This window comes from Mytilus californianus, unplaced genomic scaffold (genome assembly GCF_021869535.1).
Source record: "Mytilus californianus isolate M0D057914Y unplaced genomic scaffold, xbMytCali1.0.p SCAF_4, whole genome shotgun sequence".
NCBI lineage: Eukaryota > Metazoa > Mollusca > Bivalvia > Mytilida > Mytilidae > Mytilus > Mytilus californianus.
In genome coordinates, this window is record NW_026262690.1 from 41,332,038 (window position 1) to 41,347,429 (window position 15,392).

At 31.3% G+C, this 15,392-nt stretch overlaps 1 protein-coding gene across 2 annotated transcripts in view; it reads right to left on the minus strand.

Moving 5' to 3' along the window:
* The window catches only part of LOC127738060 (uncharacterized), a 65,866-nt gene extending 57,136 nt beyond the window's left edge, over window positions 1–8,730 (minus strand). Inside the window, exons 1-2 of one of the 2 annotated variants that reach the window (XM_052249136.1) lie at window positions 8,662–8,730; window positions 7,865–7,973 (exon numbers count right to left, since the gene is read on the minus strand). In XM_052249136.1, the coding sequence (XP_052105096.1) occupies window positions 7,865–7,973; window positions 8,662–8,692 (140 nt within the window). In that variant the 5' untranslated portion in view covers window positions 8,693–8,730. The remainder of the gene's footprint in view (window positions 1–7,864; window positions 7,974–8,661) is intronic. The other variant, XM_052249137.1, reaches the window with a different exon arrangement.
* Between the last annotated feature and the right edge of the window lie 6,662 nt (window positions 8,731–15,392).

Here is a 15,392-nt window from a genome sequence, read left to right on the forward strand (position 1 = left end):
TCTCATCATTGTCAGATGATATCTTTCTGTATGTTGGATTATCTGAGTGCTCATTTGTTCCTAATTCTTTTACAAGACACTCGATTTACATACAAAAACAATTATATTATTTGAAGATTTGTCCGCATACATGTAAACAAAAGCACATTGATCGTAAAGATTCTTTGTCTCTGAAAACGGAATGTCAATCATTCACACAGTTTTTTAATTTTTGAATTCGACGTTTTATCATAGACCTGATTGTTTTGACCCATTCTGACAAAGTGTCAAGTTCAACTTCTTCTCTTGTATACCATGCTCTGGCGTAGTCCTCAATAGACACGATGAACCACGGATGTGCTGAGGCCAATTAAAAGCATGCATATATATAGAACGTATATCAGATTTCATGGATATCCTTTTGATTGCAGTTGGATTGTTAGCTTGTTTACTTGCAAGTCCTTGAATTGGCTTTTTCCTGATTTTGTGATAATATTGTGGGCATACATTTTTCTGTTTTCGATAATTTCTAATCTTTTGACGACCTTATGACATTTTAATTTCTGAAAAATTGCTCGTTCGATCTATGAAATCGAGGAAAGTGAATGACGCAGAAACAACAAAACTCAACAATTACGGATATCATTTTCTAAACGTTTATTACAGTTACGGATATCAGTCTTTACAGTTACCCATATCATCGCGTTTTTTCGGACGACTGATTTCTCAATTTAGCGGTTGAACTATGAAAACAACCGTTGGTATTTCAGTTTCAAATTTAGTAATTCGTTAAAAAAGACACGAAATCTCGAAGAATAATGTATAATTATTACAAAATCGACAAAAGAAATACTGAGCAGAAACATCGTCCGCCATCTTTGGATATACGTAACTGCAGCTATGGATATCACATTTACCCTAGTGGTACATAGAAAAGCTGGACATCCAAAATCACAAGTTTGTTTTGAAAGAGGAAATTCCGCTATAAAAGATATACTGGTTATCTGAATGAGAGACAATGATTGTAAAAATGGGATTCGTACAGTTTGAGAAAAACAACATTCATCACTCTGGTATTAACAAATCACCATACAGTGCCATGTATGACTGTGATGCAACGATAGTATTATCGTCATTGTCACTACCTCTGGCGATTCTTGGGTCTTTACAGCCTGCGGAAGATCCGCTTCAGAATCTCGAAAGCTCTAATAATCTAGATAAAGTAAGCTCTGATAAGTCATATGAAGTAAGCTCTGATAAGTTATATGAAGTAGGCTCTGATAAGCCATATGAGGTATGCCAGCCAAATGCAGAATCCTTCGGAAATTAAAAAACAGAACTAGATGTTCAGGTGTGTGCTGTTTGGGAAATCCAATGTTTTTCGAAAGACTAACACAAAGAAAAACACAAGCTGTCGAGATGATAAATTTATCAGAAAGAGTTTTAAAGGAGGTTGGTGTTGGAGCGATGTTTTTTTATTCCAATTCCCAATGTGTAACCGTGTAACGTTATGGCTTTTGTAACTAGTAAAGTTGAGCCTTATTATAAACTAGGAATTGAATACGAAATACTACGCGGACTTTACACAAAAAATCAGTTTGAACTGTCTGACAGTAACTGTATTCCTGTTCAACCTGTAAATTTCAACAATGAAATATCCTTAAGAAAATCTGTCAGTAAAGTGTCTGCATTTTACACATTGCATGAAAAAAAATGTCAATATATAAAATGTTTTAATCGCACAGGCATTTTACAAAATGCCTGAAACATATATCTACCAGTAAATGTATAACTTAAAGGTTTTTTTTTTATATATTTGCTTTAAAATTAGGTACAAAAATATACGATTTTTTTTCTAGTTTTGTAGAATCGTTTCTATTGTATAACCAATAAATCATCTTATAAACGAAATAAATGACTTCAATATTTTCTTCCTAAATTTCAACATATTATCAATAGAAAATTATCTTAATCTTCTGTAAATCTTCGACATTATGCACATCATTTCATTGATATTATTTATATCACTTAATCGAACTATTTTTTTAATACTATTATTAGTTGCAAAATATCTTGAAAGCATGGATGTTGACATGAAATATTGCAGTCTTTTAAAAAAACAAAACTTGATAAAGACTACATCTTTGGGAAAAATTGTAGATCTGTTAAAATTGATCCATCACAGCTAAATGACTTGAATGTATAAATGTATAAATTATTTATATGTTTATAATATTTAACGAAGTTGAATGATCGTGTTACTCCTTAACTTTAAGTGGTCTTTTGTATGTTTATTTGTTTTTGTTAATATTTCTTTTTGATCGAGTTAAGCCATTTCAATTGATATTTTATAGTGTGTCTTTCTATGTTGTAATGTTATAATACTGTTTAGGTTAGGGTGAAGGTTTGCGCCTGTTAAAACGTTTAAACCCGCTGCTTCAGTGGTTGTCGTTTGTTGATGTGATTCATAAGTGTTTTTCGTTTCTCGTTTTGTTTATAGATAAGACAGTTGGTTTTCATTTTTGAATTGTTTTACACTAGTAATTTTTGGGCCTTTTATAGCCTGCTGTTCGGTGTGAAGGCCGTATTTTGGCCTATAATGGTTTACTTTTTACACATTGTGACTTGGATGGAGAGTTGTCTCATTGGCACTCATACCACATCTTATTTTATTTTGATTTGAGATGTTTCGACCATAACTTGGAAATTGAGGTCAATGACATGTTCTGAGTTTTAACCTTTGCTTGTGACCGCATGTGATCCTATGTAAGATAGATTTAAAATGAATATATTGCAATATGTTGGAGTTATTGTAATAAACATTTCATACATTATATTTGAATAAATCTTATAGAAAATTTGGGCAATAGGTGTCAATCGATTATAAATTCAAACTGGTTCATGCTATAGCCATATTAGGTCTCTTTTAAAGGGTTTCGAAACAATGACCTTGTGTTAACGGAAGTAGTCATTTTTGTATTTATTTTACGAAAAATATATAAAAACCATATTTGTTTGGAAACACAATAAAGTAAGCTTTCATATGAGACCTGAAGTGATATTGTGTATACCGTAGGCGGCAATTTATTTCCCTGATTTAAGGCAATATACATAGAAAATATGTACCTTTGAAATAAGTAAACAAAAACTTATATGACATCGGATTTTACATTTTGTAAACCGGATATTGCAAATTATCTCCCTTGTTTTAAGCAGAAATATAAAGAAGCCATATATTTTTGGAATCAGTTAAAGAAAGTTATCCGTTGAAACCAGAATTGACATTGCAGGATGCTTATTATCATCCTTATTTCACAAAACGTTTTTCAAACTATGTAATTTTTTTAAATTGTAAGATAAATTGTCTTCAGGCAATACATAATGGCTTTTTTAACAGTTCTTTTGTATTTTTGTGAATAAATGCTGCCATCGTTAATAAAATCACACAATCCTCTCTGGTGATGGTTCTATCATAGTCCTTGCTTTTTTCAAAACATGTTTCATCAAGAACGTTTTTCCTGAATCTGCTGAACCAAAAATCATCATTGTAAAGGGTGACCTAAATGATCTTGTCTTGAAGTGACTTTGATGGAATAAATTGTACAGATGTCTATTGGAGTTCTCCTTCTGATCAAGGCAAGGTGGATTCTTTCTATGTTTATTATAGGACAGGAAAACAATTATTTAACTTTGTAACGAAATTTTTAAATGACAGCTTTACGAAGAAAATCTGTTTTATACTTATGCTCATTAATCTTTTCAATATAAATAAAATTGAAGCTTACATGTCGATGCACCAGATGTTGCTCCTTTTGGAATTCGTACGATTTTCTCAGTTTTGTCTTTTTTTTTTTATCTTTACCAGAAAATCATCATTTCAAGATGAACTGTCATCCAAGAAAGATGTCCCAAAGTACGAATGAGAACATTTTTTTTCAAAACTGAGTCTTGGAAATTTATTGCAATGTCTGTTATTTGAATTTTTTTTACAAAGAAGATAACTTAGACATCCATAGAAAGAAACACGACAGAATCAGTTTTCATCATTGCAACATATGCTATCAAACTTTTTCCCGAACCGGAAAGGCTAGATTTCCACAAAACCAGTAAACGATGGATCTTCCATGAAACGAAAAATAACAAATTCGACAATGCCGAAGATACGTTTAATATTATGGTTATTTTCCTATTTCATCACCATTTAATCAGTCCTATTATATAACGATCAAAAATGGAACAATCATCAAGTGAATCAGTTTTGTTACAAAAAGTTACAAAACTTATTGTTTGGAAATACTGCAATGATAGTAATAGCCTTACAGGTTGCACTTCTGTAAATCTAGACAATGCAATTTCCCATCGGAACTCATTTTACGGCTAAAACTGTACCACTTTTACTATGAAGTTTCTTAAAAAAAATATATCCTAGAATGGAAAGTCCATATGTAATACTATTTTTTTCAAAGGTCAAAATATAGGGCTATGCGGAATATTTACAACATGTATATGCCCCAAACTTCTTAGAGTTTAAACTTATACTAAATTCTATACTACCCCTCCCTTCACTTTTGGTCTACCTCAGAAATCAATTTCACAGCTATTCGTGTATATTTATACTGGTAACATTCCCAAGTGATGTCTCTTCGAGTTGAAACATAGAGATCATATCTGGGAACCAGTAGGTAAAGAAAAAAAAATAAAATATCTATGAATATTATATATCTCCCCAAAAGAGGCGGTGTTTGTGAAATAGCTGTATTTACAAAGTGAAACCGATACTTACATTTATTCAAATAGAAAAATCTTGAAAAATACTTTTTCTTACAACAATCTATCAGAATCATAGCCCAAAAGAAATCACTGCATATGCTCTAGCTTTTCTTTTACAATACATTATATACCCCCACCCCTGTTTAAATTTTAAAGAATTTTAAAACAAGACTTCAATCAATGTCAATTACCCTATGTGCATGTTTTCTGACATAAAATGCCTTGAACCTGTATGAAACTTTTCTGATAACAAATTGAAAGCATATCAGAATACTTCAAATGTAAAGTTTAGTAGTTAAACATTCCAGATTATATAAAGTATCCAATCCTGCCTCTGTCTCAAGTCCACATCTTACCGTATGCCTATTTATCTATAAAAGTTCACAATTTCTGCTTCAAATGGTCAGTTTACAAATCTTGTCACAATAATATTATCTTTAACTATATATCTAACATAATTTGGCTAATACATGACAAGAAGTGTTTAAACAAAGCCATATTTGCAAAAATTTTATGTATGAAATTACCAGTCTGATAGATGAATTCAGTAAAAGTTTTATAGAACTGACTGCTGGAATCTGTTTTTTGCATAAATTCAAATTTTCAAAATAATTCTGCTGTTTCTGTGAATATGGAATATTTAGTACATTTGTAGGATAGAACACACTATTGCTAGTTTTATTGAGGTACTTTTGTATGTCTAGCTTATATTTTTTATGCCCCGGTCACAAGAAAGCACATTCAGGTGTACGGCTTACTTTTGGGTTTTCGACAGGACAAAAACACCCCAACAACAATATTCATCAAGGATCTATGAGTTTCAATGACTGCAAAGAGTAAATATAAGCACTGCTTAACAATTTAAATTACAAATGTGCATATATTATGAATTTACTTTGCATTCAGGGTTTTAGGTAAACTATGAATATTGTAAACTGTGAATTTAAACTAAGTCATCATAGTAAAGGCCCTGGATTTTCTAAATCTTCATGAAATATTTATAAAACTTTATATTTGAGTTAATTTTATTAAGACTCTGAAAATAAAACTAGAATTGGTGAAATTCTACATGTTCTCTTTTTTCGCCCAAAATAGGTTGCATTTTTGTAATTATAGACAATGCAATTTCCCATCGGAATTCTTTTTACAGCTAAATATTTATAAAACTTTATATTTGAGTTAATTTTATTAAGACTCTGAAAATAAAACTAGAATTGGTGAAATTCTACATGTTCTCTTTTTTCGCCCAAAATAGGTTGCATTTTTGTAATTATAGACAATGCAATTTCCCATCGGAATTCTTTTTACAGCTAAAACTCTACCACTTTTACTATGAAGTTTCGTAAAAAAAATATATCCTAGAATGGAAGTCCATATGTAATACTATTTTTTTCAAAGGTCAAAATAGAAGGCTGTGCGGCATATTTTCAACATTTATATGACCCGGATTTCTAAGAGTTTAAACTTATACTAAAATTCTATACTACCCCTCCCTTTACTTTGGGTCTTCCTCAGAATTCAATTTCACTGCCATTTGTTTATATTTATACTTGTAACACTCCCAAGTTATGTCTCTACGAGATGAAACATAGATATCATATCTGGGAACCAGTAGGTAAAAAAAAAATATATCTATGAATATTATATTTCTCCCCGAAAGAGGCGTGGTTTGTGAAACAGCTGTATTTACAAAGTGCAACCTACAAAAAGGATATGGAATTCACAAACAAAATGTTCAACTGGACAATCAACCTGTAACACCAACTTTAGATCAACTTTTAACATGTCTTGTGAACTTTTACTTTTAAAATTTCAGAATAGACATGCCAGTTTATTGCTAACCAGGTACTTTGGCATATTTAAGAGATTATTAACCTAAATGCAGTTGATATATTACTATACCTTATAGATGGTTTTTGCAAATATATGGACTTGCTTAGTAGCAAACCACATGGCACAATATATTATGTTTTCTTTCATTCGGAGTCGATATTCAAAATTAAGAAAATAAAGTCCACTTGTTAATCAAAGCCCGGCCAATGGAATTATTCTTTCATGAGTGTTCTTTCTTTTTATCTGAAGTTATATTTGATAAAGATATAAAAACTGGATGTTTTAGAAACAGAAATAGAAGTGTACCCACTAAAGCAAATCATTCGACAAAACTGAAGTATTCATAACATTTACCTTCGTTACATTCGACATCATCTCTTTCACATTTACAGGTTCCATCTATAGGATCGCAACTAAAGTACAAAAATTTGTATATATAATGTTTACTTGTAATAGTGTAATCAAATTTTAATTGTACTTTTACATCACTCAGTAGACTTGTAACTGTTCTTTTAAGAATTATTTGCTAAGTATTTTACATCTTTTCATTTTAAATCGAATTTCTCAGTGCACACAACGATTTCCGTACCTTTATCTCGACAAAAATCAAGTCTTTTTTTGGGATACATTCAATCACTATAATGAATCGTTATTTGTAAAGAATGACCAAATAAATCAACATATGACAAAAATCTCTCTTAAATGTAGCAATAAATCTAGAATAAGGTGATCTAGTGATCACTGAGTGACACACCAACCTTCAGATGAGGATTACTAGTTGGATAGAATGTTAACATCGATTTGGATAAGTAAGTTCTCAAGTAAACTATGTTCTCTTATTATTGTTATAGGATTTGATTTTATGCCAGTTATTTGTACACTATATAGTAATATTTTTGTTCTATACACAGAAAGCGAAAATAGTTCCTTTACACAGGAAGGACCATAACATATATGGAAGTTTGAGTTTTTTCTAAATAAACAGTCATTTCAATAATTTTTTTAAGCAATTGAATGAAGAAGTTTTTTTATTAAGCATCTGGAAACAATAAAATTTTGATATTTTGTAAACTATCATCGAACTTAACCTATGTTTAGTGCTCGAATGATTACCATGTACCCCAATTTTGTTTACAGTTGATTGATCGTTGGTGTTTAACGCCACTTTCAGCATACTTGGTTACATTATAGCGACCACTTTTTATTGTTGAAGATCGAAGTCGAACACACCATTCACGAGCCCGGGGCTTGGAGTTGTTAAATAATACGACAAAAACCTTACTCGCCAGTCTTGCATTCGCATGGTTGTACACAGAATCTACCATAAAAACCTCTTGAACACTTTTTACATTCTGTTTCATCAATGAAACGGTAAGTTCCTTTGGGACATTCTGAAATAAAAACCACAGAATTATAAAGAAGGTCAAAACTACGTTTAAGAAATATTTCCTTCAATAGTTCGTCCCTTTTTGCATTTTATCGATGTCAAAAATTTTATGAATATAATAATAACAAACAAACACACACTCACACAAACGAAAACAATAGTCTTCTTATTAATGACAGTGTTTTATTTCATTTCTTTTTCTATCCTTATCCATCACCTTCATGACAGTAACTATTGATTGTAACTTGATAACACGATGTTTGCTACATGTATAACAAGGAACACAAATGTTTACAATCCGATCAACTAAAATTAACTGCAGTTTTAATAGGTATATATTGCTCCCATCCTTAATTAAATCTATATAATTGTTTTTGCGGAACATTGTTTGTATTTCATTGTCTTCCAATGCTCCATAGTGAAGCATTGATGTATACGGATTTAGCGTTTCCTTATAATATTTGGTGACATTCTTTGAAGAACTAATGTATGAATTAGTGCGCTCTAATCGGCCACTTAGTAGTTACAAGATTTCCCCTCGGATGGGAGTTGTTTGTTTACCAGTCTTAAAATAAAAATAAAATGCTCTTAATAAAGACACATAGAAGAACTCAATATTCTATTATCATGACATTTTTTGTACATAAAATTTCAAAAGTCTTCAAAACCTATAAAAATGTGTTCTCCCTTACCTTGACATATTCCATTACGTAAGTAATACATAGCACAACAACGCCATGTCACATCATTTGGTACTCTGAAATAGATACAAATGCAAGTCTTTATGTGAAATGTTTAATGACTTGACACTATTTTCAAGAAACATCTTTAGACAATAACATATTCTCACAAAATTTTACAATTTTCTTCTATTTTTCGGTATTGATACTCTCGACCAGAGACAAAATTATATGTCTATGTCTCGACTGATAACTTGAAAAATATGTAACCTTTATGCAAATATACTTTAAAGTTTTACAAGGAACTTGCCTTAATCTAAAGTTTTATAAGAAGTTGATAAGTCTAAATACAGTATTTAAAAAAAGTAACGGTTGGTTTAAATTTGTCCATGATTTTCAACAGATAAAAAAGACCCAAAATTGAGCCAAACTAGGATATAATTAGACGAGAAATGACGATCATCAGTAGCTGACATTGAGATACATTTTCACTTTTTCATTGAACCTTCTCTGTATAAGGACAACATGTGTTAGGAAAATGCTACATGGGCAATGAATAGTTGTTATTCAGGAATTTTAATTTGATGGACGTCTGGTAAATCTAGTACTGGAAAAAATTGCAGGCACAAATACACATTATAAAATTTATCGACATAACTTAAATGCTTTTACCAAATGTTTTGGGTCAAAGTGCCATGATGACTTTTTATAGTTTTCTCCCCTTTGATATTCAAAACAAGCTGTTAGATATCTGAGAGATTTGGCCTTTAAGGTCAAGGACAAAGCCCAATTTTACAGCAATGGTGGTATTTTGTATTTTAAACGGAAATTATCTGCAGTCAACCAGTAGTAGCCATATTTGCATTATTTTCATGCAAAAGTAACTAGCAACCATTATTTTGGACTCGGCGTCATGTAACCAATAATACGACACTGGAAATGACATTGTGTAAAATATTGTGTTAACCGAAAAGTAGCAAAGTCTATCCTTATTTCAAGCAAAAGTCAAAGAAACCATACGTTTTTGGTATCATTGTAATGTAAGACACAGATGTGACTTTTTAAAACCGGACGTAGAAAGTTATCTCCCATCTCGAGAATATTTTTTAATCTATATAACGTAGGCTATGAGCATTTGATAAACAGGAAGAATTGGTCATGTGCTTTATTTTATTATTAAGTTTTGAAATTGTTACGAGATAAGTTTTTTTTTCCTAATTCCTAAAATGAAAGCTTAGATCTCAATATAGCATTTTTTTCCAATATTTTGAATTAAAAAAACCATTTGTTTTCATATCTTTATTCACGTTCAAATCAACTTACTTTCTTAGTAAAAATAGAAATAAAAAATTTAGTTTTCTTATATTATTATTTTAATTGCAGTTTAAATATATATGATTCTAATGATTAATGTGATTCATGCCAGTTTAATCTGTGTTTGATTACATTTCTGATTTTGGATTTTATATCAATAAAAACTTTGACTTTTTAGATTTTAAAGGCGATAACAAAATAATGTATGTAGGTATTGAATGTTACTTACCGGCAAAATCCTTTAGTAGTATTAAGTGAATTCTCATATGCATTGTTGCTTACAGCAGAAGATGCAAGTATGGTCTGTGATAATAATGATACAATAAAGTTCATGAAAAGGGCAACAACAAAACCAATATTCCTATCCATGCATCTGCATACATGTACATAAACATACAAACGACGAATGATATTTTTTTTATATTTCCTCATTGTATTTGAAAATGTTGAAAACAATTGATAATTTCCGGTTGTTGGGTGGGAGGTTGAAGAAATAGTTTGCATTTTTTAATTTGTTTCCGACACTACAGAACACATGACAAGTAATCGAGTTGCACTACTCGAACATTTCGGTCCTTTGACTCAATTTGTCTAAGAAACTTGAATTCAAATATAACTCAAGGTTATAAGCAATTTGATTTTTCTGTAGCAGAAAATAATAGCAGAAAAAACTTAAATACAAAATCGTTTGAGCCTCTGAACTGTTCCACGGACAATTTCATTTACGGAATTGAATGTACTTTGTGTGAACTACTTTATGTTGGTGAAACCTCGACAAATTTTGCGTAAAAGGATAAATCAACACCGGTGTGTTAATAAAGATCCACAATTCAGGGTTCTTTATAACCATTTTAATCAACCGGACCATGATTCTTCTTTATCTATGAAATTATCACCACACCAATAGCCGTATACTAAGTACTTCTTTCCGAAAGGATTTTTTCGAGAAAAACTGGATAGGGGAACTATGTATTGCAATGCCATTTGGTTGCAATGATAACATCAAAGGAGTAGGAAATTTGCCAAGTCCAGCCTGCAGCAATGTTAATGTGATGAGCTTATTTAATACTACCTTAAGACAAAAGCGTAGTCATGGGCAAAAACGTTACCATCGGCTAAATGTAAAAAAGTCTTCCAAATGTAGATCGCCCTCTGGGAACTTTGATGACCTTCTTTCATATCTTCATCTTCCGCTAGGGTTACAAAAAACTTCTTTTTTCACTGGCTATTAAGTTTCTAAAATGTTTGAGAGATTATTACAAGGGATGCATAAATACATTTTCTCCAATATGCAATCTGGTCAGTATAATTTGTGATGTAGCTCTTTCTCGTCTTTATAAACCAGTAAGATCGGAACCTTTACATGATTGAAAGAGGAAATTCCTTCCAGTTCAGTTTTCTAATAAAGGAATTGATGCTATCAACATCAGCAAACGTTCTTCATCACAAGCAGGTAACATCTATAATTCCACTTTATTTTTATAATCAGTCTGTTGCTATTGTATCCTCAGTTACACCAAAACCATTGCACCTAAAGTATTTAGCTATAAGCAAGCATTACATGACCATGATTTAGAAGAATATCTACAAATTACTCTGACATGCGACTGTTCCCATATATGAAACATAATTCAACATGAAAATCTCCGAAATGTGATATCACATGGTCCCAAGTTCACAGAACCCCAACACATTAATTGGAACCAGAACTTCAAAATACATATGGATTCCAATGAGGACTACACCAGAGCATGGGCTAAACGAGAAGAAGTTGAACTGGACACTTTGTCAGAACGTGTCAAAACAATCAGGTTTCTAATAAAACGTCAATTCATAAGTTGAAAAACTGTGTGAATGATCGACCAAAGTCCGTTTTTAAAGACAAAGAAGCTGTGATCTCTTCATGATAAATATGTTGTTGTTCCTGTTGACAAAGCTTCAAATAATATCGTCTTTGTATGTAAACCGTACTACTACGAGGGTCCTGTAAAAAATAGGAATAAATGAGCACTTCAGTAATTATACATACAAAGACATTTCAATTGACAAGGATGAGATTTTGGCGAATCATATTTCCTGCATGACTTCAATGAACAGTCCATTAAACATATTGCGCGTAGTGATATTAATCATTTATGGATTCTAAATACCTCTTAAGAACTTTTAGATAAAAAAAAAATCTCGGATCTTTAACTGAAATTAATCATTTCAAAACTTTTGATTTTTCAACACTACCTACCACCATTCCCAATGTAAAATTGAAAAATCGTCTAAAAGAAATTATCCACATTGCTTTTCAATATAAAAGTGGTAGCATACACTATACACTACTTTCTTTTGATACCATACGGCATGTTTTGTTAATAGTGAACAAAAAGGTAAAACATGCTACACAGAGGAACAAGTGATCAGTATGCTGGAGTTTCTTATTGACAACATATTTTTTGAACTTGGAGGTAGACTTTTTCAACAAATTGTCGGCATTCCAATGGGAAAGAACTGTGCGCCTCTCCTTGACGACCTCTTCTTATTTTCATATGAGTCGGAGTTCCTTCAGACACTTGTCAAAAACAAAAAAATCAAAACAAAGAATGCAGATCATTTAATTTCACATTCAGATATATTGATGATGTTCTTTCCATTAACAATCCACACTTATTTTTTATTGGGTTCCATTAATATATCCTCCAGAACTAGAACAACAGACACATCTTCTTCCGCCTCATTTTTAGACTTATACCTCGAATTTGACATAAGCGGTCATATCAGTACCAGAATCTATGCCAAACGAGACGATTTTAATTTTGAAATTATAAATTTGCCCCACCTTAGCAGCAATATACCAACTTCAGCTGCATATGGGATATACATTTCCCCAACTCTTTCGGTATTTAAGAGCTTGCAGCTGCTACTCAGACTTTATAAAACGTCACCAGTGTCTGAGTAGAAAGTTGATGAACCAGGGTTATGTCAAAAAACTTCTAGTTCTTTTTCTAAAAAAAGTACATCTGAAGATACCAAGACCTTGTTGACAAATATTCCGTATCAACAAAAAATACATGATGATCTTGAAGAATAGATTTTAGGTACTGACGTTGTTTATCATCTTAACTACGTGTTATAGTGTTCTTTTTATTTGTCTTTGTATATTTTTAAACTTTACTGTTTAGTCCATTTTTGCTAATGTACTTTTGGCGTGGCTATATATTCATACATCCCGCCATTGTAATATTGTGCTATGGACTTTTTTTTATTCTTCTTTCATTTTTGTTTATGTACTTTGTGTATAGAGTGTCTATATGCCATTTGGTTTTCTTTGTTTAAATAATTATTTGTTGAGCGATTAAGATTATAACACAATGGTGACGGTTGTACCCCAATTTTTGACATTTTTACCTATTATGTTTGTTTATTTTGCTCACACAGTGTTGTCAATATAATGGAGTTCTGTGTGACTATCATACAAGTGAGAGGTTTAGTCAGCTGTACAACTATGTTTAATCCACCATTTTCTACCTAAGGAAATTCGTTTGAGCTTTTGATTTTGCCATTTGATAAAGGAATTTACGTTTTGAATTTTCCATGGAGTTCGGTATTTTTGTTATTTTAGTTTATGCTTCCCCCGCGTTATGTCTGTTCATTCTATAATGGTTTGACTGACTGCCGTTGTTTGAAGAATCAAATTATCAAAACAGTAATAATGAACAAAAAACATATGACCTTTTTATAAGAATAAGGAAAACAATGCTTATGTTAAAAATGTCCCTATCACCCATTTCAAATGCATTATACGTTTGACATTTAAGTCTGCTATGTAAATTATAAGTCTACGGTCGATTTTAGAGATATTATCATATTTGGAACAATAATACACAAAAAATGCATTACATGTATATTGCATTTGAGTGAGCAGAAAGAAAACTAGATGACAGAATTTAAATAAAAGATGAGGAAATAATCTTGTGAGACTATTATCCGACGTACATATAATATACATTCAAATCATAATTCACGAGTGTATTACCGATTTTCAATAGGAAGATAACTTTCATTCCCTCGCGTAAACGTTATTTTCTAATTTGAGTCTAATGTATAAGGAAGATTACTAATGTCACATGTTCGTTTTTATACGTTCGTCTAAGGCGTCCTGTATTATGTTATACCATATCATATGTATTGACACAATACTTATACGCCTTAGGGTATCCTCATGCATGTTTTTCGAAAGAGTTATTTGATTTGCTTCTGATTAAAAGCCTTCTAAATATCCCCATTTCATGTATGCAACAATTTCAATATGCACAATAAGGGGGTATCGTCACTCGCTCTTGGTGAAGCTGGGTTTATTTCACACACTAGTCAATATACTATACCTAATAACTACGGAAGAGAATATGCCTTGGATTTTTGTGTTTTTTTATTATATTAATTTCGAATTAAATAGTAATATTCTTTTCATGTGTTATTCAACACAGTAATCGTATTAATCCCGGTAAATACCGTATTATTATTCGTCTATTTTAAACATAAAACATAAAAAGGATAAGGACAAACCACACATATCACAAAAAAATGGACTCCTTCGAGAAATTAGACATGCAGAAACAAACTTAAGACAAACATCAATGAACAACATATAGCCCTTATAAGCTGACATGGTACAGGCACAACATTTAGGTAAGCGGAAAGAAAGTTGCAAGACAAAAAGTCAAATATTCATTCTACAGTTTAGGAAATTGTTCATAAGCCTTAATAAATGAAAATTTATCAAACTTTAATCATGCAAAGTATATGTTTGTTTGGTACCATGAAGCCATTTAAGTACCAAGCCACAAATTGTTTTCTTTATAATTTTTTTTTTTAGAATAAATTTTGTTCGCCAAGTTTCTTTGTATATAAAAGTTCAAGAAAAATACAAACATGTTTTAGAAATAAGTGTTTTCTTTTTCAAAGAAAAATAATCTCAAAAATGAATTGTGGTTTATTGTCCTGTGATTTTCTGTCATACATTCCACACGTAATGGGGTTAAACCAGATTTACATGCACACAAATCTCTCTCTTTGCGTATTTAGTCATAGTGTCGTAAAAGTAAAACTCGAAATAAAAACCAGCACTGTAACGTGAAAGCTACAAACAGGATGACAATTAAATTTTACTTCAATCATAAAAAAAATACGGCAGATACTTTGGAAGCAAGGTTAAAACATATTTGCTACATCAACACAGGAAGCTATTAAGCGATTTCTGTTATGTGCTAACGTTTAAAAAAGAGTTATTCTCCTCCTCAGAAGAAAAAAAAAGACTCGTTTCACTAGTTTGATTTCTGATTTAACAGTGAAGGGATAGGAAAGAAAGACACACAACCCCTAAAAAACCTTCACAAGAGAAATAGAAGTGACAGGAAAAAGGGAAAGCTAACAAGAAAATC